Genomic DNA, 27,303 nt, shown 5'->3' on the forward strand with positions numbered 1-27,303 from the left:
ATATATATACATATATTGCAAATATATGTGTGTGTATATATATGTATATATGTATATATATATATATATATATATATATATATATATATATATATATATATATATATATATATATATATATATATATATAGCAAACGAAAATACTGAAGCATGCTTTGGTGGTTGGAGGGCCGAGGTATCCTAGCCAGGCTTTGCAGTGAGCCCCGAAACCTGTTGGGCGTTAAGCCCGAGTTCCCCAGCTCCGGGCGCACCGGGCTGCAAGGCGGCTCCGGAGCGGCGTCGGTGCAAGCGCTACCGCCGAGGGGAAAGAAACCCAGACGGAACGGGCCGGGTTCGTTCAGCACAAGCCGGCAGGGGTTGGTGCGTTCCAGGGCCGCCTCGCCCGCGCGGTCCCGCTCCACTTACCCCCGCCGCCGTCTCCCCCCTCCCGTCTCTCCCCGCAAGCCCCGCCCCCGGCCCATCCATCCATCCTCGCCCGCGGGAGCCGGGCCGCGTGTGCGCAGGCGCGCTGGGCGGCGAGCGCTCGGGCAGGCGGGGTGTCGGCGCAGGCGCGCGCTCGGGCCGGGCTCGGCGAGGCGGCCGGGCGGCTGGCTGGCTGGCTGGCTGGCTGGCTGGGCGGGCTCGCTGGCTCCCCGGCTCGGCGGCGGCGGCGGCGGCAGAGCAGAGGCGGAGGCGGAGGCGGAGGTGGCACCGGCGAAGGCTTCCTCGGCGGCGGCACCATGTTCCTCCTGCACCCTGCCCACCTCTGGAACCTGGCGTTCTACACCTTCATGGTCCTCCTGGCCACCCTGGGGCTGTGGGACGTGTTCTTCGGCTTCGAGGAGAACAAGTGCAGTATGAGCTACATGTTTGAGTACCCCGAGTACCAGGTGAGGTCCCGCCCTCGCCTCACCTGCGCCCCCTGAATCTGGCGCCTGGATGCCCCTGGCCCAAGCTTCCCCGGCCCGCTCCATCAGGCGCGCTTCTCTTCTTCTTTTTCTTTTCCTTCTGCCTCCTAGCAGCCTCAGCATTCCCCCCTGTGCCGGGGTCCCCGCCGGGGTGCTCGCCAGGCGGCCCCCGAGCATCCCCATCCCGCCCGCCACTCGCTCCCCTTCCCGGTCCTCGCCTCCCTCCTGCTCCCGGGTCCCCAGGTCCTGGCTGCGGCTCTGCTGGACCTGCACGTCCAGGCCCCGCTCCCCGGAGATCTCCCCCATTCTGAGCGACTGTCCGCCTCCCCCCCAGCACGCCCAAACCCGGCTCCCCGCTGTTCCCGCTTTAACAGGTGTCCCCAGACCCTCCTGCGCTGCCCATGCGTCTTCCCTGCTCTTATTCCCCCTTCTGGCCCAGGACTGGTACCCAGCAAGTACCAGCAGCCTACTTGTTCCTTCCTAGGCATGTGTTTGTTTGGAGACTCCCCACATTTATTATTATTATTATTATTATTATTATTTTACTTAGCCCCGTGACGGGAAGGCTAGTAAGTTGCTGCTGCTGAGTTTCCATCGAAAGAAAGACAAAAAATGAATAATAATCACTCCTACAAGAGCTTGCTCTTGTTTAGTAGGTTTGGAGTCCGAGCGTGTGCAAGCATACATGCTTGTTTGCTTGCTTGCGTGCATGTGTCTGTAGGCTCTTGCCAGTGGCGGAGAATATTCTGTTTCTCAATGTTATTTGTTGTCTCAGGGATTGCAATTTTTTTCCCCCTCCCCTGGCTCTCTGGCTTGCCCGCTCTCTGCCCCCTCCACCACCACCACCACCACCCACAGCGTCTTTCCAATCCTTTTGGAATATTTTCCAGAATTGCATTCATCATCAGCTGTTTAAAAAAAAGATAAATAATAGATGGTGGCATATCATACAAGTGGCCAGAGGAATTATTTCTCTTTCGAATTAGATGCTTGATTTTTGGAAGCATATTGTTTAGTTATAGAATACAGACTGTACTAGGAACAGTAGGTACTGCAATATATATGATAAAGCTTTTTTTTTTTTTAATGTAGTGTACTTTTAAAACCATAGCAGATTTTTTTTTCTGGATACTTAAAAGATTTAGATGTCATTGCTCCTGTGAACTGATCATTCTAGAGGAGCAGTTTTTATTTGATGCTGCTGCTATTATTTAGATTTTTACATTAATTTTTAAGCAGTTACTTAGGTTTTACATTCCTGAAGAGCAAGCATAGGCAAAATAATTAAGATTTTTTTTTGTTTTGTTTTGAAATTCTTTCCTTGGTTTTGGCATGAATGCTTATAAGGGTTTGAAAACATCTGGTATCAGATGCTATTGCAAGAAGATTTTAGCTTGCTGTTATTGTCTATCAGTTTCTAAGAAAATATACTGTTATGTATGTGTGGACATTTAGTTTATATTTTTAGCTGAAAATAGTATTTGTGTTGTGTTCTTTGATTTTTTTCTGTGACTTAATTTGGAAATTCTTAATAAATTGAAGTATAAGTTGAAGACTTCATTATATTTTGGAACAATACAGTGAGATTCCCATTTATATTTTATTGGGCACAGTATTGAAGGTTTTAAGTTTTTCCAGTAGTAGAAATTGCTTAGTGTTGGGAACAAAGAAAAGACTTCACAGATGCATTTTTGTGCCTTATATTATTGACTTGGAAAAAATGAAGTTAGTGGGGCTATTTGCAATTTTTGTTGTTCTTAGTAGTTTGTGTTCAGTTATTTTGGCTCAAATTGCCTATCTGAAGTTTTGTTTTTTGTTTTTTTTTTTTTGGTTTTTGGGCCACACCCGGCGGTGCTCAGGGGTTACTCCTGGCTATCTGCTCAGAAATAGCTCCTGGCAGGCACGGGGGACCATATGGGACACCGGGATTCGAACCAACCACCTTTGGTCCTGGATCCGCTGCTTGCAAGGCAAACACCGCTGTGCTATCTCTCTGGACCCGCCTATCTAAAGTTTTACATTTTTGTTTGCTAGTGCAGCAGTAAGATTCTTGCTCACATTTTTGGTGTTTGTTATAATGATGTAAAAGCTGTGTTAATTCACTCTAGGAGTGATGTTGTACTTAGTCGATTTATTTTACATGTAGGTTGCCATTATTTGGTAAATATATTTAAAACTTGCTGATAGAAAACCTTTATGAAATATAGGGAGAATTCTAGATAAACTGAGGTAATTCTGTTCATAGCCATCTGTGTGGAATGACATAGTGTTCTCAGGAGGGAGTGTGATGTCAGGGATCAAACCTGGGCCCTGGACATGTCAGTCATATGCTCCAGTCCTTCGAATTGTCTCTCACCCCAGTACCAATAGGTTTAGTGAATAAAAGGGTTCTAAATGTGTTTTATATATCGCTCACTTTTAATAATAGTTAACTTAGATGGTTGACAGGTAGATATCCAGCATCCACGAGTCCTAGTGCTTCATTTGTCCTCTTTATGCCATTCTTTTTTCATTGCTTTTTGGCTGATATTTTAGCTAGCCAACAGAGGCGGGTGGTTGAAATACACTTCAGGGCAGAGCGATAGCACAGCCGGAAGGGAGTTTGTCTTGCATGGCGGCCAACCCGGGTTCGATTCCCGGCACTCCATATGTCCCCCTTGCCCCCGCCCCCCAGCTTGGCAAGAGTAGTTCCTGAGCACAGAGCCAGGAGTAACTCCTGAGCACCTCCGGTGTGGCCAAGAAACAACAAAAAAAGAAATACACTCATTTTTATTAATATATTTTATTATCTTGGGGGGAAGGATCTCAGAGGTCCAGAGCTCACTCTGGCAATACTTTACTGATCGAGTAGAAAGCTTGAAAGCCAGGACCTGGGGCCGGAGAGATAGCATGGAGGTAAGGCATTTACCTTTCATGCAGAAGGTCATCAGTTCGAATCCCGGCATCCCATATGGTCCCCCGTGCATGCCAGGAGCAATTTCTGAGCACAGAGCCAGGAAAAACCCCTGAGAACTGCCGGGTGTGACCCAAAAACCACACACACACAAAAAAAAAAAAAAAAAAAAAAAAAAGAAAGCCAGGACCTGGCATTGCAGTGCTACTCATTAAGTTTACAGTGTCTCAGGCCATTTTCATGGGAATTTGACAGATTGTTGATGGTGATGTCCTCAAAAGGATATTCAGGAATGAGTACGAATGACCAGAATTTTTTTTTTTCGAGTAGTGAGGTTTTTCATCGTCAATATTATTGTGAAGTTTTTGTTTTTAAGTTTAAATTAAACATTTATAACACTTCCTAAACTGTAGGTGTAGTTTCCCATTTCAGCAGCTGTATATCCCATGCCACGCTCTCCTCTATGGGCCTGATCACCACTCACCCTCTTGAGACTCCCTTCTGCCTGTTCTGCCCACCTTGTCCCTTGCCAAAATCCAAGTTTGTTTTTCTTTAATCTTTTTGCTTCTTAACTTTCCACGTGAGTAAATTCACATTAACATATGATTGCAATTTGTCTTTCTCCATCTAGCTTGTTTTGTTCAATAGACTCCCTTGAAAGTTCATTCATATTGGACAAATAGAAAGATTTCATCCTTTTATTTAGTTCGCTGATGAATGTTCCATTGGGCACATTTACCATTTTTTCCCCACTCATTTATCATTGGACACCAGATTTGGCTATTGTGAATAATGATATAAGAAACAGAGGGATCCATAAAACTTCTCAAATTGTATGTTAGTGTCTGGGGGTAACTACCTAGCATAAAAGTGCTGGGTTATAGGCTACTTCTGATTTCAGAAAATTTTAGAGAAAATCCCGTATGTTGTTGATAGTGACCCAGTAATAGCACTGCTGGGTCATTAAATATATTCTTTTCTATATAAGTTCCACCATTCATTGTAATTGGTTTCATTTATAATATTTTTATCCTTTGAAAAGAGCAGAAAGTATTGATAGTATTGTATGCATATATTTTATATATCCACAACATTCATCTTGTATTGTGACCTTGATACTGCCCTACAAATCTCATTTCTGATATTTTACTGCCTCAGTCCCAACCCTTATTTCCCCCCATCTTCCCATGTAGGTGCAGCTATGACATGAAGATCACCACAAACAGTGATAAGTGCAGTTAGAGAAATAACTATGCTGAAAACGATCATAACAGTGAATGAATGAGGGAAAAAGAAAGCCTGTCTCGAGTACAGGTGTGGGTGGGGTGGGGAGTAGGTAGATCGGGAAATTGGTGGTGGGAATCCTGCACTGGTGAAGGGGGGTGTTCTTTACATGACTGTAATCATACAACTACAATTATATTTGTAATCACGGTGTTTAAATAAAGATAATTTATAAAAAAAAAAAGAGCAGAAAGGGAACTTTACTTTGTTACCACTTTATAAATAGTATAATTTATATATTGTCATAATTTATAAATAATATAATTGATAAAAGCCTAATTTATTATTAATTGTTTTATTTGGTATATGCTAAGAGTTTTGTTTCTGTTTTTTTTATTTTTTGGTCATAGCCAGTGGTGCTCAGGAGTTACTTCATGCTCTGCACTCAGAAATCACTCCTGGCAGACTTGGGGACTATTTGGGATACCAGGGATTGAACCTGGGCCAGTCATGTGCAAGGCAAATGCGCTACCCACTATGCTATTGCTCTGGCCCCTACACTGATAAGAGTTTTAAAACAGTTTAAAATTTGGTAACAATTGATGGTGGGAATGTTGCACTGGTGAAGGGGGTTGTTCTTATTTATAACTAAAACCTAACTACAAACATGTTTGTAATCATGGTGCTTAAATAAAGATATTAAAACAAGACTTGCTAACAAATCAGTTTCTGGTCTACGAAAACAAAAAACAAATTTATTAGATTATCTATAGCAAGAAGAAAGTGCACATATCTTGACCAAGACATAGCAATAAGGTTAAAATTTATTTGTTTTGTTTGTTTGTTTGTTTGGGTTTTTGGGGGGGCCACACCCGGCGGTGCTCAGGGGTTTCTCCTGGCTATCTGCTCAGAAATAGCTCCTGGCAGGCACGGGGACCATATGGGACACCAGGATTCGAACCAACCACCTTAGGTCCTGGATCGGCTGCTTGCAAGGCAAACGCCGCTGTGCTCTCTCCGGGCCCAAAATTTATTTGTTTAGCATATCCTAGCTATATTATAAAACAGATTTTTGTCTGAAAGATATAACACCTGGAATTTATATTTAGGTCTGAGTAAAAGAAGACATACAGTATAAAGCAGTTTAAAATAGCAAATTTGAGGGCTGGAGAGGTGGCACTAGAGGTAAGGTATCTGCCTTGCAAGCGCTAGCCTAGGACAGACTTCGTTTCGATCCCCTGGTGTCCCATATGGTCCCTCCCCAATCCAGGGGCGATTGCTGAGGGCATAGCCAGGAGTAACCCTTAAGCTTCAAACGGGTGTGGCCCCCCCAAAACAAAAAAAGTAAACTAAAATAGCAAAATTGATAAAGGGGGTAGCTTGCACATAGATCAGCAACTGAGGGCACTTAAAAAGTATATGCCAGAATTTGACTTTGAATCTTTGTACCTCAAGGTTTCTGTGTACTTGTACTGCTGAGTATGTCCCTGGTAGATCCTAGCACTGCCAGGGTGACCCTGGTTGTTCCTAGACTGCAGGACCTGAGTGGCTTCACATCCTTGTGCCCTGCAACTGGTCATTTGGCTCAGCTGGCCAAGGATTTCTTGGAGTGACCTATGTATCTCCTGAACAGTTTCCCTCAACAAGAGAAAAATAAATACAAATAAAAAAGCAAATAAAGACTAGATTTGATGATTATAAATTGCTTTTGTTATTTCTAACTATTGATTCTGATTTCAAGTTCATGAGTTTTCCAATTATGTTTGCTTATAATTTGGTTTCACATACCACCATCTTTCATTCACTTGCTATGGCTCTTTTGAGTACCATATTTGCGTATAAGATGACCCATGAAAAACTTCCTAAAAGTCTTAAAAGTAAGTTACTTCTTAAAAGTAAGAGGGGTGTGGATCACTCGTCCCTGAAGCTGGAACTAGTTTCAGCATGCCGTATACAAGCATATAATATGACTCCTGACTTTTAGGAAGTTTTTCATGGGTTAAATGGTCGTCTCATATGCTGGCAAATATGGTAAATTGTATTCTTAAGAAGCCCAAGTAGTTTCATTTTACGATTTCCTGAATCCTGTGTGGTTCAGAACTCACATAGTTCAAGACTAATTCTCATTGTGAATAACTTAGAACTAACTGTAATTTGTTTTATGCATTAATCGTGGTTTTCTTTTCAGTAATATTTTTATATCACAGAATTGCAAATTTGATCATTTAGAACTGGTTGCAATAAGACTTGTATTAATTGTATCAATAAAATGGATAAAGTAAAATTCCTTTTTGCTTTCTGCTGTAGAAAATAGAACTTCCCAAGAAATTGACAAAACGTTATCCTGCATATGAATTATATCTTTATGGAGAGGGATCTTATGCTGAAGAGCATAAAACTCTACCTTTGACTGGTATTCCAGTTCTCTTTCTTCCTGGAAATGCTGGAAGTTATAAGCAAGGTAAGTCTCAGAATTAACATTTGAGAGCTGTAAAATTCAATTGAAGATTATTTCAGTTACGCACTATTTAGTTATTGTGTTAGGCATATTGGGAGTCACAAATTACATGTGACATTTTATCTGAAAGGAAGTACTTGTGATTCCTTTCCAATGAGTGAAAAGGAGAAAATGAATATAAGAGAAAGGAGTGGAAATAGATCTATAGGGAGCCAGAAATAGCAAAAAAATAGTTTATATTAGCAGAGGAGATTAAAGACTAGAACTTGAAGCATTGATTAGAGAAGTAATAAATCAGTGATTTATATTACTCTGAACAAGAGAGAAGATTGAGTTCTTTCATTTGAAGCTATTTAAACTAGAGAGTTCTAGAGGTACTTAAGAAAGCATAGAAATGTGAAGGTAGAGAAGTATGTGTACAGATTTTTTTTTCTTTTTTTTTTTTGGTTTTTGGGCCACACCCATTTGACGCTCAGGGGTTACTCCTGGCTATGCACTCAGAAGTCGCTCCTGGCTTGGGGGACCATATGGGACGCCGGGGGATCGAACCGCGGTCCGTCCTAGGCTAGCGCAGGCAAAGCAGGCACCTTACCTCCAGCGCCACCGCCCGGCCCCATGTGTACAGATTTAAAATGGATGTTAACTTGGGAATAAGATAATTTTCTGGCATAACAACCAAGTAATTTAGAATTAATTTCAACTAAAATAAGTTCATTATTAAATGGTATATTATTTTGTATAATAAATTGAAATTATTGTCATTACATAATTACAGGTTTACTTCATCATATTAATGATATACCTACAACCTACCATGAATTAAGCAGTAGTCTGGCTATTAGGTACTCAAAAAAAAACCTAAGCATTAAAATATCACCCTTCATTCAATGTCTTCTCTTATTAGGAAGCCTACCATCCAATAAATGACAGCAATACTAAATAAACAGATGAAAAAAACAGAGAAAGGGGTAAAGGAGAGGTGAGGAGGAGGACTTTTTTTTGTTTTGTTTAGTTTTGTTTTGTTTTTGGTTTTTGATTCACACCCGGCAGTGCTCAGGGGTAACTCCTGGCTCTATGCTCAGAAATCGCTCCTGGCAGGCTCGGGGGACCATATGAGATGCTGGGATTTGAATCACCGTCCTTCTGCATGTAAGGCCAATGCCTTGCCTCCATGCTATCTCTCTGGCCCCAGGAGGAGGACTTTTTAAATGAAGTGACAAGGAAAGGTTACTAAAAGAAGGTGGTGTTTCAGAAGGCTTGACTATAGTAAGGGGCTGTAGGTGTGTAGCTCTCTGGGAGAAGACTTTGAGCAGGAATGTTCTTAGTGTGTTTAAAGCTACTGAAAACTAGAGAAAGTAGAGAGAGATGAGGATGGAAAAGCTAGTTACAGGCTAGCAGCTGTGAAAAAGACACTGAATTCTGATATAGGTGTAATGGAAAACTATTGGAAGACTTTGTACAGGCAATGAGAAAATCTTGTTAATCATTTTGCGGGGGAGGTGTCACACCCGGTGACTCTCAGAGTTTACTCTGGCTATGTGCTCAGAAATTGCTCCTGGCTCAGGGGACCATATGGGACACAGGGATTGAACCCAGTCTGTCCTGGGTCAGCCTCGTGCAAGGCAAACACATCTATAGCCGTGCTATGGCTCCGGCCTTAGTTTCTTTTTTTGTTTGGTTGTTTTTGGTTTTGGGTCACACCCATCGACACTCGGGTTACTCCTGGTTCTTCGCTTAGAAGAACTGGTTTAGAAGGCTGTCTTGGATGATCATATTAGGTGCTGCGATTCGAACCACTGCCCATCGTAGGTCAGCTGCATGCAAGGCAAATGCCCTATCGCTTTGCTATCTCTTCGGCCCTGTTAATAATTTTTATTTGAAATATAACACAGATGTATATCAAATATAGAGAGGTATTTGGTAATTTGCAGAGAAGCTAGTCCCAGAGTGGTGCTGAAGGGTTATTCTTGACAGTGCTTAGTGATGTGGGATGTGCAGTGCTGAGGATCAAGCCCAGGCCCCCCAAATGCAAAGCACGTACTTCAGTCCTTGAGCCATCTTTTCAATACTATAAAATAATGTCCGTGTAACAAAACCCTAGGTCAACAAGTAGAAGATTAACTGCACTGTAGAAACACCCTGTATTGTTTACTTTCCTGTTTTAAGCTCCCTTTCCTCCTTCAGACATTCTGACTATGAGGTAGCAATTCCTGACTTTCTTTATAGTTCACTTCCCAAGAATGCAACTCTAATACAGACCATTTACTTGAGACAGTTTTTAAAGTCTGTAATAGAAGTCTGATCATTTTCTGGCTTCTTCCAACTTATTTTTAAAATTCACCCAAATTGCTCTTCTGAAATATAATTTTCTTCACTTTTTTCCTGTATTACACTGTTGCATAGTTTAGCCATAGATTAGCCATCCTGTCTTTAGGCATTTGTGTTATCTTCATTTATTTGCAGTTATGAATTATAAACATTCTCTTTCTTGGAGCACATAAACCCATATAAGATGTATGCCTTAGGAATGTAATTCCATATCCAGTTTATGTACATCTTTTATTTGTATTGTTTGTACCTTCAGAAACTGTACACCTTACTTCCCCTGGCCTATATTATTGATACTTGAATTATCAGTTAATTTTTTAATCTATATGGTCAAATTGACTTATTACATAACAAATCATTGTTGATCATTTTGAAAATATGTAAGAGGGACCTGAGAAGTATAAGAGACAATCAACTTATTAATCATTAGGGAAAAGCAAATAAAACCCCAATGAGACGCCACTTCATTCTTACCACTGTTACTAGTATAACTAAAAGTCAGATGATAACAAATGTTGTTGAGAATATGGAAAGATTAAAATCATCATATATTGCTGGTAGAAAAAAATGGTACAGCCACTTTGGAAAAACAGTTTTGACAGTTATTCAGAATACTTATAGTGTTAAATGACCCAACAATTTTATACTTGGGTGTGTACTCAAGGAAAAAATACCTAGACACCCACTCAAAAACGTGCACACAAATGTTCTTAGCAATATTATTCTTTAGAGCCAAACAATCCAAATGCTCACGTGCTAATGAATGAATGATCTTATCCATATGTTGAGATAGTATTCAATAATAAAAGAAATTTTTGTTATATGAGTTATATGCTACAGTGTGAAACCATGAAAACAGCAGAAGGTAAAGAAACAATTTTAACAAACCACAGCATTCCATTTATCTAGAATAAGTGAATCTATAGAGAAATAAGTCTTAAATGAATTAGAAAGACTGACTCGAACTAGGAGAAGAAGAATTACAATGATGAATAACTGGTAGCAATGATAGAGTTTTTCTTAGGGGTGATTATTTTTAAAGATGTCTGAAATTAGATTACAGAAATGATTCATAACTAAAATCATTTTATTGTGAAATTTACGTGATGAGTTGAATAGTTATGTAAATTTTATAAATTGAAATTGGAATGTCAAATAAAGGTACAATTAATTATCTCTGATTTTAATGCCAATTAAATAATATTAGTTTATAAACAATCCTGTTTCTTTTGCTAAACAGTAGAAGTAGAAAAACTAGTTAGGGAACTGTTAGTTTAGCTTAGGCAAGAGATTGATGGTGCGTACTAGATTAGAGAGAAAATGGAATAAATGGCAAACGGGGATGTAGTTTTACAGATTTGACTGCTGTATTGAATACCATATATAAGTAAAAGACTATTATGAGTGTCTAAATGATGAATAGACATTTCTGTAACAATTTTTTCTTCAAAATGGTCCGAGAAAATGCCTCTTTCTTATTTAAGGTGTTCTTCCCTTCCTTTACTTATTAGTACTCATACTGAAAAAAAAAAAAAAGTGAGTAGAGAATGAGTGATGAGTGACATGTTCATTTTTTTTATTATTCAGGTTTTTTTTTTTGTTTGTTTTGTTTTGTTTTTGGGTCATACCCGGCAGTGTTCAGGGGCTCCTCCTGGCTCTATACTCAGAAATCGCCCCTGGCAGACACAGGGGGCCATATGGGATGCCAGGATTCGAACCACGAAAGGCAAACACCTTACCTCCATGCTATCTCTCCGGCCACCACCCCCCCCCCCCCCGATTTTTTTATTCAGTTTTTTTTTTAAAGGGTTTTAGTACCTGGGAGCTGCTTCTGTGCCTCCACCTTCCCAGGTTGCCCTCCCACCTACCACCCAACCCCAGTCATGGAGGGAGCCAATGGAGAACATCTATTGTTCCACAACTACTGCAGGTGGCTACAGGGACCCTCAATCAGATCCTGACCTTAGAGAGAGGTTTCAGAGAGGGAGGAGCTACCAGTGTGTAACTGCTGCAGGTGTCATTATTCAAAGTGGGACAGCCATCGCCAGCCATGGGAAGGGAAGCAGAGTGCCATGGATAGTAAGGCCACTTCCTTCCCTTGACATCTTAACTTCTGACTGCCCTACACAAGTTCATTCCTCAGTGCAACTATCAGAGTTAACCAAAGACCAAAACCTCTCAGGTTCTGAAACAGTGAAAAATCAATGTGTCCCAGACCAGCTACTACCTGCCTAGTCAGGAGGAATATTGCTACCAACTAAGCGGTCACCTTAGTGAATGCTGGATCTGTTCGGTACAGACCAGAGTGTCTGGGTATTCTTGAAAACCACTAATCCAAACTGGTAGAACTGGTGTGACACACCTAGGTGTGGCCAACAGATTTGAGTCTTGGGAGGCTGCCCAGACTACTTTGTCTGTTATCTTAGTTATGAGTAAGTAAACTTGAGGTAGCAAATTTCCAGCAGTTACAAGAATCACACATTGCCATCTGGGCCAGCACAAAACTAGACCCTCACTACTACTATCTATGCATTGCACCAACCATAATGAACATATGCCTTCATTTATAATCATTAGTGACAAATAAAAGGATCTAAAACACTTTAGACCTCTCCAACTGCCCTGACAAGGAATTCAAAGTGAAAATAATTGAAGAAAACAATACAGGAGTGTTTCAAGAAATTCCAGGAAGGAAACAGCAAGTATGAGAATACTTTAATCATAAATTATTCAACTGTGATCACAGAAGAACTAAAACAAAGTATATGAAATCAGCAGCAGAATGACAGAAGCAGAGGAACATGTTTGTGTTCTTAAAGACAAGATGCATGGAATGATCCAAAACAAATAAAAGAAGGAAATAGGAATTTTAAAATAAAGAAAACCTGAAAGATCTACTGATCAGCCTGAAGACACAACAGTATCCAAATTATAGGGTTCCTAGAAAAAGAGGAAAAAAGATTTTAGAAGTTCTGTTGGGAAGAATTATAATCAAAACTTTTTGGGATTGATTTAGAATCATTTGACACACCAGATTCAGGAAGCTCAGAGAGTTCCATATAGAATAGACTCAAACAGAAAAATGCAAAGACATGTCATAATTAAAATGACAAAAGTAGGGGCCGGAGAGATAGCATGGAGGTAAGGTAAGCATGGTTCGAATCCCAGCATCCCATATGGTCCCCGTGCCTGGCAGGAGTGATTTCTGAGCATAGAGCCAGGAGTAACCCCGGAGCGTTGCCGAATGTGACCCCCCCAAAAAAAACCAATAAAATAAAATAAAATGACAAAAGTACAGGTGAAAATATAATCCTACGAGTATCAAAAGCAAAGCCAAAACTTACCTACAAGGATAATTTTATGGAGCCCCCATGAAAATTATATCAGGGGCTGGAGCTATAGCACAACAGATAGGGCTTTTGTCTTGTATGTGGTCAACTGAGGTTTGATCTCTGGCATCTCATATGGCCTCCTGAGTACCACCAGGAATGACCCCTGAGCACAGAGCCAGGAGTAACCACTGAGCACTGCCGGGTGTAGCCCCTAGAAAACAACAACAAATTTACATCAAATATTTCAAATTACATCCACCTAGTAGAGAATGGTATCAAATATAGTAAATTAAATTAACATGTAAACAATACTTTATCCAGCCAAGTTGTCATTTAAGATGTGATGGTTCAACACTCAACTTCACTGACACAGTTAAAGGAGTTCTTAGTTACTAAACCAAACAATACAAAGTGCACTCAGGTCTCCTCATATAAAAGGCCCCAAAACACCAAAGACTACAACCAACACTCAGAACCCATGCAAAATAGATGGGGTTATCTTCCTTTTTTGTATAATTTTTGTCAATATAAGTGACCTGAATCCACTGGTTAAAAGGCATATTAAAGCAAACAAACAACAGAAAAGGATGTAATGACTTGTGGATCAGAAAACTGAACCCAGCCTTCTGTTGTTTGCAAGACACTTGAACTTGACAACATTGGCACAAAATAAAAGGCTATAAAATAATCATACTGGCAATCAGTTGCCTAGAAAACAGGGTCAGCTATACTTTGATCATACAGTGCAGACTTCAGTCTAAGAGTAATGGGGCCAGAGTGATAGCATAGTGGTAGGGCATTTGCCTTAAACACGGTAACCTGGTATGGACCTGGGTTTGATCCCTGGCATCCTATATGCCCCCCCCCAAGCCTGCCAGAAGCAATTTCTGAGCACAGAGCCAGAAGCTAAACCCTGAGTACCACTGGGTGTGGCCCCAAAACCAAAAAAAAAAAAAAAAGGCAATAATAAAAAAAGAACATTATATGATGTTCAAAGGATCTGTATAGCAAAAGGATGTAATAACTAGTAACAAATGTTCCAAAGGATCATCAAAATATGCACAAAAATGGCTATTAATGGGCAATTATAAAAATACTGATAGCATCATAAGAATAATAGGGTTTTTTTGGGGGGGGGTTTGGGCCACACCCAGCGGTGCCCAGGGGTTACTCCTGGCTGTCTGCTCAGAAATAGCTCCTGGCAGGCACGGGGGACCATATGGGACACCGGGATTCGAACCAACCACCTTTGGTCCTGGATCGGCTGCTTGCAAGGCAAACGCCGCTGTGCTCTCTCTCCGGGCCCCGGAATAATAGGTTTTAAAACTATACTCTCTCCATTGGATGGACCAGACTGAGACTCAGTGTGGAAACTGAAGCCGTTAAGGAAGAAATAGAAGTGATGGATTTAACAGACATTTATGAAATGTTTATTTATTTGGGGGCCTCTCTATCCCCCAAATGCTGATTGCACATTCTTCTCAAATTCTTATGGGTCACTCAGATAGACCACATGCTGGGACATAAGGCAAGTCTATATAAAATAAAAGAATAGAATTATCAGATTCCTCTGATAATGCTGTGAAAATGGAAATAAACCTCAAATAAATCTGAAACAAACTCAAATCCTTGTTATGTTTGTTCTCTTTTTGAGTTTTGAGTCATACCCAGCCTGTGACCAGGACTTGCTCCCTAGCTCTCTGCTCAGGCTCTCCTGGCAGTGCCTAGGGGACTTTATGTAGTTCAGGAGATGGATCCAATGCAACCCCCCCCCCCTCAATAGATGGATCCAATGCAACCCTTCTCTCTCTCTCTCTCTCTCTCTCTCTCTCTCTCTCTCTCTCTCTCTCTCTCTCTCATACACACACACACACAACCACACAACCACACACCTACCTTAAAAAGCTTTAACTGGGTTTAATCAGGGACACCATCCAGATGATCTTAACAACACATCTTGAAAATAATGTCTGTTGGAAACTTGTAGGTGTAGGAAGGCAAATGAAATGTACCTATGAGGAAAAGGAGAGAAAGGGAGGAGATGCTAGGCAGTGAGGTGGTGAGTGCCAAGGCCTGGCTTCCAGTTCAGGAAGTCTCCTTGTTTTTATCATTACCTTCCCAGTTACTCTCTAGTTGGGGTTGTTGATTTTAAAGGCATGGGGTCAAAGTCTTAAGATACCATGAAATAGAATGGATGAACTGAAAGATATGTTTTTATTTTTTTTGCTCTTCAGTCCGTTCTGTTGGCTCTATTGCGCTTAGAAAAGCAGAAGACATTGACTTCAAGTACCACTTTGACTTCTTTAGTGTGAACTTCAATGAAGAGCTTGTGGCACTGTATGGTGGAAGTCTTCAGAAACAGACCAAATTTGTGCATGAATGCATTAAAACAATCCTCAAACTCTATAAGGTAAGATAGCACCCTGCAAATCAACAAGAGAAAACAGCATATTTTAAGGATTCAGAACAATTATTTATGAATATATTTTTTACTATTGATGTAACATTGGTTTGCAGTAATATGGATCTTCAGAGATTTAACTGCAGCTCATTTTGGGTAATATCACTCCCACCACCTAAGTGACAGAGCCAACCAATCATCAGTGACTCTTCTGTTCATTCTTGCCATTATCTGTTCTCCCTCTTTCCTCTTGTAACCACTATAGTTTTCACTAAGAACTCAGCATGTTTCAGTTACGTATTTAGAAGCTGAAGGCATTAGGGTACTTTTAATGTGGGAATTCTGTTGCTTTGAAGTCACTGTTTTTTTATTTGTTTATTTGATATTCATTTGTTATTTTGTTGTGCTGGGAATAGAACCCAGAGCCTCGTGCATGCCAGAAATGCACTCTATCATAGAGCCACATCCCTTGCCTCTCAGTGGTGGTTTTTATATTTTACATTGAATTTATTAGCAAGCTTACTTATATTAAATTTCATATTTTATATTTTCATCTATGAATTAGGCATGCATTGTTTTCTTGAAATACCACTAGTAAGAATTTCTGCTCCTGTTTATGGGTAAGTGGTAGACAATGTCCATATAAAACATCTGTAAAATTAGTCAAGTAAAAATAAAATATTAGACAAGCGCATGTTTTCAGGTGCTGGACAACTTAGTAAAGATTGTGATCACTAAGAGAAGGAAAATATGTTAAAATGAGCTTTATGCTTGAATGGCTTTCTCTAGAAGCATTTTCTAGACCGTGGGCAATAAGGGGAATGAAGAAGAGCTCATTGATATCATGGAGCTCAACAAGTAGAGATTGAAAGTTTGGGCTACCAACGTGGCTTCATTTTGTAGTCAGGGCATGAGAAAGAGAAGCATATAAAGGTAGGAGCTCTCGAAACTGACCTTTTCTTTTTTCAATTCTTGAATGTTTTGTCTCATGCGCATGAGGCAAGAAACAACAAGGTAATAATGATATACCACGGGGGAAGAAGTGGTGTACATCCAACTCAGGTGCAAGGGATAAAGAGTAATATGCCTTTAAAGACATTTAAAAGAATAATAAAACAAATTCAAAGCATGAGAGGAAGTAGCTCAAATCAAGGTTGTTTAAAAACAAAATTTTAAACCTTCTGAGTTGAGCTGTTTCCTCCCCTGTTATGCCACTGTACTGTTTCTGACCCAAACCAAAAACTAGCTAGTGGGGAATTGTGCATTGAATTGAGATTTCAGAGGCTACATGTTGCTGGCAAATAGAACATCTGACAACTAGAACATAAAGACCTAAATAAGCACATTGGGTGTTCAACTGAGTCTCCAGAACTATTTTAGACCCTCTAGTAAGGATGTCTCTAGGTTTATATATAACCCCCCCAATATCAATGTGAAGTATTAAATGATTCACAGAAAGAAAAGGATGGGGAAATATCAATAAAGACATGGAAATAATTTGTGAATTGGGATCATGCACATTGGAAAAATTAAAAATCAGAAAATTAGAAAATTAGAAATTAGAAAATTGGACATTATAGAATAAATCATTGAAACAAAAGATAGTACAATAAAAACTAGGCAAAATGGAACACATGATGAAAGGATGAAAAGAACAGAGGTTTAAGAACTTGTGGGAGAGTGGTAATGTCTAACAAAAAAAAGACCTGATAGGAAAAGTATTTAAAAAAAAAAAAAGTGGGGCCAGGCGGTGGCGCTGGAGGTAAGGTGCCTGCCTTGCCTGCGCTAGCCTAGGACGGACCACGGTTCGATCCCCCGGCGTCCCATATGGTCCCCAAGAAGCCAGGAGCAACTTCTGAGCGCATAGCCAGGAGTAACCCCTGAGCGTCACAGGGTGTGGCCTAAAAACCAAAAAAAAAAAAAGTACAAAAGATGGCCCATATTTTAAAATGTTGGAAAACAAAGCAGACAAAACATTTCAGGTCATTATCTAAGACCATAAGAAGAATAAGCCATAAAATGTCATCAAAGTATTTTAGTCAAATTGTTGAAAGGCAAAGTAAATAGGAATCTCCTATTGTTCTCCATAAGGATTGGACTAGACAACATTTCCATCAGCAGTGAATGAGAGTTCTTTTCTCTTCACATCCCCATCAGCACTGATCAAATCCATATTTGGAGGTGGAGAATTCAGTAGTTCTTTATAACAACCAATAAAGTATATTTACAGGAAATCAATAAGGTATAGAATATTTTAATACTGGTCACTACTTAGCCCCTTGTAGCTTGTAGAACATTGCATCAAACAACTGTTAGAGCAATTTCTCTGTGAATGCACATGGAAGGCCTGTACAGGCAAGTTAAGGTATTTATTTTGCGTGTGGCAGACCCAACTTGATGCCTGTACCCCTAATTGTTACCTGATTCTGCAGGGAGTGAGTGGTGATCTCAGAATCAGGAACAAGCCCTGAGTACCCTTGGGAATGACCCTAAAAGAATCAAACAAACAAAAATGCACACGGAACTTATACAAAAATATGCTGCATGTTAAGCTATAAAAAGTCTTAATAAATTTCATATTTAAATCATATAATTCATATGTTCTGAATGTAGGAGAATTTAGAAATTAACAAAACATCTGAAAAATTCTCAAATATTTAACAATCACTTATTGATAATCTACAGGTCCAAAGAAAATAAAAATTTGAAAATGTTTTTAATCAAATTAAGTTGAAAACATCATCAGATATTAGTTATTATAACAAATACAGTTTTAAGTATTCACTTATATTAGAAAATAGTGTGTTAAAAGTTACTATCAGGATTGAAAGAGGGGATAGCACTACAAATTCTTAAAAATAATAATGTGAACATATTTGGCAACTAATGAAATGCATCACTTTCTTGAAATAAATTATAGAACATAATGATAGGGGAATAAACAGGTCACTTATTAGCCCTACTTCTTATTAAGACTTTTGATTTTGTAATTAATATTTGTACTGACAAGAAAAATTCATGGTTGCTCCTGTGCTGAATTTTGTCAAACATTAATTTACAGAAGAAACAATAATACCAATCTTACACAAATTCAGAAAACGGAGGAAGAAAAAATTCTTAATAGTTTAAGAAATCAACAAACTATTAAAATCAGGTAATGACTTTGAAAAGAAAGTAGACACCTATAATTTCTTATGAATCTAAAAACTAGTTATCTAGCAGTGTTTTAAAGTGTACCATATAGAGATCATGAGCAAATAACATTTATCCCAAGAAAATGAAGTTAGCTTAATATTAAAATTTCAGTCAGTGTGATTCACCTTATGATTATATATAAAATTTTTTAATTGAATCACCATTAGATACACAGTCACAAAGTTGTTCATGATTGAGTTTCAGTTACACAATGTCCAATACCCTTCACCAGGGCAATTTTCCATCACTAATGTCCCCATTTTCTCTCCCATTTTCCCACCTACCCTTCTTCCCACTGCCTATCTCCATGGTAAACATTTACTTATCTTCTCTCTCTCTCTTAGACCAGGGGTCAGCAACCCACGAGCCACATTCGGCTTTTTTGAAACTTTGCCGTGGCTCCGACAACAGGGCCAATAGCAGGGGGTGGGGGAGCGTTATCACTTAAATATTTTAATTGGCTATTAATTTGCACAAATATATGTTTTTACATTGTTAAGTGAAAAAGTTCTTTTTTTCTTCAGATAGACAGCTAATTGCATGATCCTGTATGTAGCATTAAGATAAGAAACAATGTATGCAGAGCTATCTTTGTTTTAAATGTGCGGATGGTTTTGCAGCTTTCGGGTTTTATTTTCCTTTGGAAATGAGTCCAAGTTGCTTTTAATGTCTTAAAGGTTGCCGAACCCTGTCTTAGACAGTAAACGAAGAAAACTCATTTAAGTACCTTCAACACTCAGTATAATTTTTAAAAAGGTGGGAGGAGGGAATTAGCTTAAATAGGTAAAGTAACTTACCCTGCATGATGAAGTAACAAGTTTGATCATTTGCACCATTTGGGGCCTTAGTATCATTTTTATAGCCTAGATAGTTCCCAGACTTAATGAATTGCTCAATCACTTAACTCTTGGCTCTGCACTGCCTAGGCCTTAATGTACCCCTTGGGGGATAGATTCTTATTTTAAGAATCAACAACACAGTATTGGTTTGGTAACTCAAAAAAATGAACACATTCTATGCTCTGAGCACTGTATGGTCCTCTGAGCATTACCAGGAATGATTTCTAAGCACAGAAGTGGGAGTGGATCATAGCATTGTCCAGTTTTTAAAAAAAATTTTCAAAAGAAAAACAATGCTGTTACACTAGGACTAGGAATAGAAAAGTAAACTTCCTCACCCTTTGGAATTATTATATTAGTATTATGTATAAGGAGACAATTAGCCATATTAAGAACCACTTATGTTTCTTATAATATGTTACTAGATAAGATAAAAAAGTTATCACAAAGATGTTATTTGCAGTTAATTGTCAAAATCTTTCATATATACCAGGTAGTTTTTTTTCCTCCATAATTCAGCTGCCTGCTTCCATGACTGCAATTTAACAAGTACTGAATTCCCAGTTAGTAAAATGGGCCAGAAAAAGAAAGACAATAAATGAAAATTGAAATTAAGAATTAAAACTTTTCACAGATGACATAAATACACACAAACCTTTCATGAACTTCGGAGACAACTGTTAGAATCTGTGAGTGGAATTAGCAAGGTCACAGTATTAATAGACGTTATTCAAACATTCAGTATTCAAACTGAACAAATGAAAAGTGAAATTCTGAAGTGCATTTAAAGGAGTTAAAAATAAAATTTCTGTGGATAAATATAGTTGTTGTGGTGGGTCTGACTAGCTCCAGTTTCTTGTGGACAGTGAGTAAGAGCTGCAGACTGATCACTCTGATACTTAAATGGCCCAGCTCTTCCTTTCTCCCAGAGACCAAAAACTTGGGAAGACAGAATGAAAGTATGTCTCTGAGTGAGCCAGATGGGCTGACTTCCTAATGAAATGAGCTCTTCTGTACATAGACCTTAGTTCAAATGCAGTACTGTCTTCTCAGCTTCTTAGCTGTTTGTCATCCAGGACGTTGTGTCCCATGTAAGAAAATGATGATGACTCCAAAGCTCTCTTAGTAGATTAGCTCGTTGGTATGCAAATCAGGTTTTTGGTGTAGAACCAATTGGATCATGTCATGTCCATTTGAAGGTCTGAATATCTGATTATAATTGATCATAGGCAAAACCCAGGTATAATTTCTCTGTTGTTTTCCCTCCCTCCTCCTCTAAGATTCTTTCAGATCATTCTAATATTCTGACCCCCAGTAGCCCCATGAAGTGGTTGCCCTACATGCTTTAAGAATGTAGGGTGGGTTCATATTCTTTAGCTACTTTCTTCTGGAAATGGACACAGCTTTCTTCTAGAGCATTCCTCCTTGTTCTCTGTCCAGGGTGGCTGCAGAGGCCAAGTCAAGTTCTGGGTCACATGAACCATGTTTGGCAGGGTTTTTTGGGGGGGGCGGAGTAGGGGAATTGGGCCACACCTGACCGTGTTCAGGGCTTACTCCTGGCTCTGCATTCAGAAATTGCTCCTGGCAGTCTCAGGGGACTGTATGGAATGCTGGGAATCAAACCTGGTCTGTCCCGGGTCGGCCATGTGCAAGGCAAACACCCTACTGCTGTGCTATCTTTCCGGCCCCATATTTGGCAGTCTAGAAGAGAGCCATTGCCAAAGTGACTGAGGCATCAGGCTCCTTTAGAACATTTTGATTCTGGAGGTGATAAATTGGGTTATGTGCTTCAGAAGACAAGTAGCAAATGATAAGGTCAAAACTATTAGTACTACAGGTTTCAAGAAGGCCAGTAGCCAGGAAAGATGCTTCCAATTAAACGCTCAGGAAAACCCACTGTTAGTGACCTTGTCTCACAGTTGGAAAGCTTGATTAATCTGTTAAGTTATACTGTCTTGATTCTCCAGAAGCAACATTCTTCCTGTAACATCAGACAGTAAGTGCTTCCTTGGTGGCAGCAGGCATCTGGAAAGCTCTACAGTTCGGGCTGGAGAGATAGCACAGCAGTAGGGCATTTAACTTGCAAGCAGCCGATTCAGAATGGATGGTGGTTCGAATCCCGGCAACTCATAAGGTCCCCATGCCTGCCAGGAGCAATTTCTGAGCACAGAGCCAGGAGTAACTCCTGAGCTCTGCCGGGTGTGACCCAAAAACCAAACAAACGAAAAAGCTCCACAATTCTGTAAGGCAACTGCAGTGAGCCTTCATACATGATTACAATGACCGGAGAGCATCAGCAAAATTTCCAGTGGTCTGTGCAGGGTCTAAAGAGAATATGGTTGTGTCATTAAAAGGCATTATTTCCCCTACTTCTGTGACTATTCTGGCTTCTGTGCAGATAAGAAGATAAGATGTTAAGTATCCAGAATGATGCAAAAGAAAAGGGGGCACCTGGGGACACAATATTGCAAAAGAGATATCCAAGAATGCCTTTTCCAGTTCAGTTGACTGGGAGGCAGGACTTTAATCCGAGGCCAAGGATTAAAAATAGATTTCCTTCTGCGGCAGAGAGACCGAGAATTTTAGTCTAACTATTAAAGGGCTAGTTTTTTTGTGGCATCATAAAATACTGTGTGGCTAATGTAGCTGTTTTTAAGTGGGCCGAGCAAGAAAGTATGATCTGAGTGGGATTTTGAGGATGTTTACCCAAAAGAACTCGAGTCTTGCTTTATAAGTGAGGACTGATTTTTGTAACTAGTCTGAGAGTTGGACTTGCAGAAGCGTCAAGTGAGTGTTGTCGTATTGGCCATTCCACCCGGAGTCATAATTAACCCCAGGATAGACAGCTGGTGGGGAGGAGGGTGAAGTTTGAGGACTTCAATGAGGCAGATTCTGATGTGGATTTTTCAGAGAATTTTAGATTTACCTAGCACACCAGATTCATATTCCATTATATGTCAGAATGATCTGTGACTAGGAAAGAAATGTTTTGAATGGTGAAGGCAAGATTATATAACTTTGGGTCTAGCTATGGGCTTCATCATGCCAAGTTTTAAGAAGTACAAAAGAACAACAGGCTCATGTGTAGGAAAAGATTCAAGAGTGATTTCACCAAAGGAGGCTAGTGGTACCATTATGAGATGGGACAGTATGGGTTGAATTGAGGGTAAGGAGTAGAATCCTTTTCACAAGGTGTACCTCTAAGTAGATCACTAAAGAATCCTATTCCCAGATGCTGTTGGGATAAGCCATTCATAGTGAGGTGGAATTTACACATAAATGTTATTGGCAGGTGATATTGGTTTGAAATTCTGAAGTGATCTAGGAATTGTCTAAACAGATGGTAAGTAGGGATGTTTAACAGTAGCAGGAAGACATGTTAGGAAGGGAATAATCAGCCAGGAGGAATAGTGGGAGGTGCATTGTTCATTCTAAGAGCAGGTTTCCTCACATGGTAAATACAAATAGAGAGTAACGATGACTATCAGAGAACAGCACAAATTCAGAATTTAATACCACAGCCCATATACTTAGAAGATGAAGATAGAGGGCCGGAGAGGTGGCGCTAGAGGTAAGGTGTCTGCCTTGCAAGCGCTAGCCAAGGAAGAACCGCGGTTTGATCCCCCGGCATCCCATATGGTCTCCCCAAGCCAGGGGCAATTTCTGAGCGCTTAGCCAGGAGTAACCCCTAAGCATCAAACGGGTGTGCCCCCCCCCAAAATAGATGAAGATAGGAGAAAAAGTGAGCCAAGGTTTAAGCCATTGTCCCTATATTTAATAGGGGCTATAGGCCTTCCAGATTCTGGAATTGGTCAGTGTCAGAGTTCTCACCCTTTGTTAATAAAGTGCCTATAAATCCCTTTCTGTGCAGGTGATGAAACCAGCTCAGGATATTAGGAACCTTGGTGGTTGTAGGGATAGAAAGAACTAGAAAGGGTTTGCTGTTGTAGTGAGGAATACTCAGTCAAATAATGATCAGTGATGGGGGGCCTCTAATAAAAGGCTTCAAAGGGGCTAAGATCTAAGCTAGCAACAAGGGGGAAACTCAGTAAAACTAGTAGGGGGAACCTATCAATAGTTTACTGTTCTGTACCTTTAAAAGTCCAATTTGCTCTTAGTACTTTTCGTGATAAGTGAGTCCTCCAGGCAGAATGTAAATCATGTTTTAGTTTCAGAACCTTAGCCCCCTGTTAGGTTATTTCAGCTATAAAAGAGGGCCTATTTCACTTTGGGGTAGCCTGAATCTGGTTATTATTTTCTGGTGGAGTGCCTTTATTACTCTAAACCTTCTTTACACTATCATTGTATACCTTGCACACACCCATCCCAGGTTTGATCTCCAGCTTTCCAGATGGTACCTTGAGTACCGCTGAAGGATATTTCCTGATGTAGAGCCATAAGTAACCTGCCTGGGCATTACAGAGTATAGCCCAAAAACTTAAAAAAAAAAAAAAAGTCCTATATATAGAGAAAAGATTTTGAGGTGACTAAGAGTTGAGTTTTAGGCATGTTTGATTTTATATGCACATTTGACATCCTAACTATGTCTAGTATTCAAATGGAATTTAACCTTTAAAAAGAAGGGTCTGGTTTGGAGATAATGATTAGAAGGTTGGCAGTTTATCAGCAGTGTTTGATGTTGACATAGTATTTTCCAGGATAAGGAATAGCTTTCTCTGGGCACACTGGAACACAGTACTGTACTCACTCTCTGCAATCCAAGGCAAAGATGCAAGATCACCACAGTTACAGTTTTGTGCTGAAACTATGATTACTGTGTGAAGACAAAATTTTTTTTTTTTTTTTTTTTGGTTTTTGGGCCACACCCGGTGACGCTCAGGGGTTACTCCTGGCTATGCGCTCAGAAGTCGCTCCTGGCTTGGGGGACCATATGGGACGCCGGGGGATCGAACCGCGGTCCGTCTCCTAGGCTAGCGCAGGTAAGGCAGGTACCTTACCTCGAGCGCCACCGCCCGGCCCCAAGACAAAATATTTTTAAAGCACTATTCTTTTGTTTTGTTTTGTTTTTGTTTTGTTTTTGGGCCACACCCGGCGGTGCTCAGGGGTTACTCCTGGCTATCTGCTCAGAAATAGCTCCTGGCAGGCACGGGGGACCATATGGAACACCGGGATTCGAACCAGCCACCTTAGGTTCTGGATCGGCTGCTTGCAAGGCAAACACCACTGTGCTATCTCTCTGGTCCCTTAAAGCACTATTCTAAAAGTAAAATATGTAATTGTCAGTGAATTAAGATTGTATGATGTTGCTTGAACCCAAGTACAAGTGGAGAAATAATTTGATAGATTTATCAATATTATGAGGTAATGTATTACATGGCAACTACATTTAGACTTGGTAATATTTCCAGTTTCAAATAATTATCTGAATTATTATGTAAAATTATATATAATAGCACACCATTCACAGGCGTAAGTTATACTCTATCTTAAATTACAAATTGTAAAATAAAACTTGATTGACTAGATCAGATATTCTGATTTTGGTTCAGAAAACCAAAAGATAAGTTGGATATTTGATAGAACACAAAAGGGGATATGAATTGTAAGTATATTAAATGAATTTTGTATCATGATATGAAGTTATACAGTTTAACTGTTTTTGTATAAAATTGCTTATAAGTAGAGACGCCTATTATAATTTATTATGATACTAAACTTTGATTGTGCCTTAAATAGGGCCACGAATTTCCTCCAAAAAGTGTGACAATCATTGGTCACTCTATGGGTGGACTTGTTGCAAGAGCCTTGCTTACAGTGAAAAATTTTAAACAAGATCTGATCAACCTTCTTATTACACAAGCCACACCTCATGTAGCTCCTGTGATGCCATTAGATGGCTACATTACAGGTAAGTGCTGTAAAATATCCACAGTTTGTGATCTCACCCCACATGCCCTGTTTCTACCCCTTTAGGCGCATGGGTCTGAAGAACCAGAGTAATGGCAAAGAAATAATACCAAGCCAGTTAGGAAAGGATAATCATGGAGTCTGTGGCCTTTGCCTGCTGCTTGCTCTCTCTCTGCCCCAAACCAGAACTGCTCTTTCTTTATTCAAACCAATTCCCTGGAGGGGGGAGGCTTTTAGATATCAAAAGAAGAGGTTTTAGGAAGGAGGAAATTGGAGGAAATACCTTTGCTTGGAGTTGGTAGCTGGGTATCATCTTATAAAGGATTGCTACATAAACGCTAACTGACCTTACTAGACTTGAGTATTGAACAAATCTTTGTAGAATATGCTACAGATTTATATGTGTATGTGGCAGGTCAGGATCAAAGAAGTCCCTCCAGTCTCTCCATCTCTCTTTGTACTTTCACTTTAGACTAACCATTAAAGTGATTTTTGTTTCCTTTGTCAATAGTATCAGACCCAGATTATATAACTCTTAGAATCCCTAGACAATTGGAATTCAATTTAGATTCTTTTTCTGAGTGACTACCTATCTTTCAATGTGTATTTAAACTTTCTATATTTGGCTTACCCTTTCATTATTTAACTATACATTAAAATATGTATAGTTTTAAAAATAACAGAAATATCTCATATTTAAATAAGTAGAGCTGTTAACCTTTATATGGGGAACTCGAATTGTCAGTACTTATTTGGGTACGTTTGGGTATTGTGCTGCCTTATTAATCATTAAAACAGTCCTTTTTGAAGATTCACATGACTCTTTGATTATGAATAGAATAAACTAAGATGGGACTGGAGAGATAATATATAGTAGGGTAAGGAGCTTACCTTGCACAAGCTTGATTTGGATTTGATCCCTAATATCCCAGCACCACCAGGAATGATTCATTACAGCACCACCAGGAGTGATTCATAAATGTAGAGCCAGAAGTAACCCCTGCGCATTTCTGGGTGAGACCCAAAAGCTAAGAAAAAAGGTTCAAGAAAAAATTCATACTCAGAACCATTTAGCAAGAAAATAGTGTAACCAGCATTTGATCCTAGCAAACTTTTTCCTGGCCTGTGCTTTTAATCTTGATAAACTTCTGCTAAATTGAGGTACTTTGTTTTTTTTTTTATTTGTTTGTTTTGGGGCTACTCCTGGCTCTGTGCTCATAAATCACTCTTGGCAGGCTCAGGGGAACCATATGGGATGCCAGAGGTAGAACCTGGACTGGCACGTGCAAGACAAATGCTTTACCCGCAGTGCTATTGCTCTGACCCTTTAATTGGGGTATTTTAATTCATAAGAAAAAAATCAAATTATAGATAAGACTGTAATGGAGTTCTGAGTGGACACTGAGGAGGGTCATTATTGCTGATCATCTAATTAAAGGGTGAAAATGCCAGGGAACAAGAATTAAATGCCTACTCACTATACTTTTTATTAAGGCAAAGTATAGTATTCAGTATTTTCTGGAAGACTGTATGAGTATAAGAATATCTCTAGAAATAATTCATCTTTTTTCTGGTCCATAAATTTATACACCTTTGCATACAAAAATTTGAATTATCTTAATTGTGGTCATTTTTGCTGATAGTTAAGTGAGAAGTGAGAAATATAACTTGATAACTCCAATCCAATAGTTTCTCAAATTAGTCATCTTCATATAACATGACCAAGGATTAAGTATTTTCTGTAAAATTTCTGGTACAGCAGTGCAGTTTGACTTTATCTTTTTACATTTAAAAACACAGAATTCTTTTGCCTGTAGACATTTTTCAGCAAAACTGAATCACTTCATTACTCAGTGTAAATTAGCTTTCCTAATTCTA

General features: G+C 39.6%; 1 protein-coding gene across 1 annotated transcript in view; it reads left to right on the forward strand.

The window, feature by feature from the left end:
* Positions 1–646: 646 nt before the first annotated feature.
* The window catches only part of PGAP1 (post-GPI attachment to proteins inositol deacylase 1), an 80,845-nt gene continuing 54,188 nt past the window's right edge, over positions 647–27,303 (forward strand). The window contains exons 1-4 of the mRNA XM_049773180.1: positions 647–869; positions 7,312–7,465; positions 15,357–15,532; positions 25,255–25,426. Coding sequence (XP_049629137.1) covers positions 720–869; positions 7,312–7,465; positions 15,357–15,532; positions 25,255–25,426 — 652 coding nt within the window. The 5' untranslated portion in view covers positions 647–719. The remainder of the gene's footprint in view (positions 870–7,311; positions 7,466–15,356; positions 15,533–25,254; positions 25,427–27,303) is intronic.

This window comes from Suncus etruscus, chromosome 5 (genome assembly GCF_024139225.1).
Source record: "Suncus etruscus isolate mSunEtr1 chromosome 5, mSunEtr1.pri.cur, whole genome shotgun sequence".
In the NCBI taxonomy this organism is placed as follows: Eukaryota; Metazoa; Chordata; class Mammalia; order Eulipotyphla; family Soricidae; genus Suncus; species Suncus etruscus.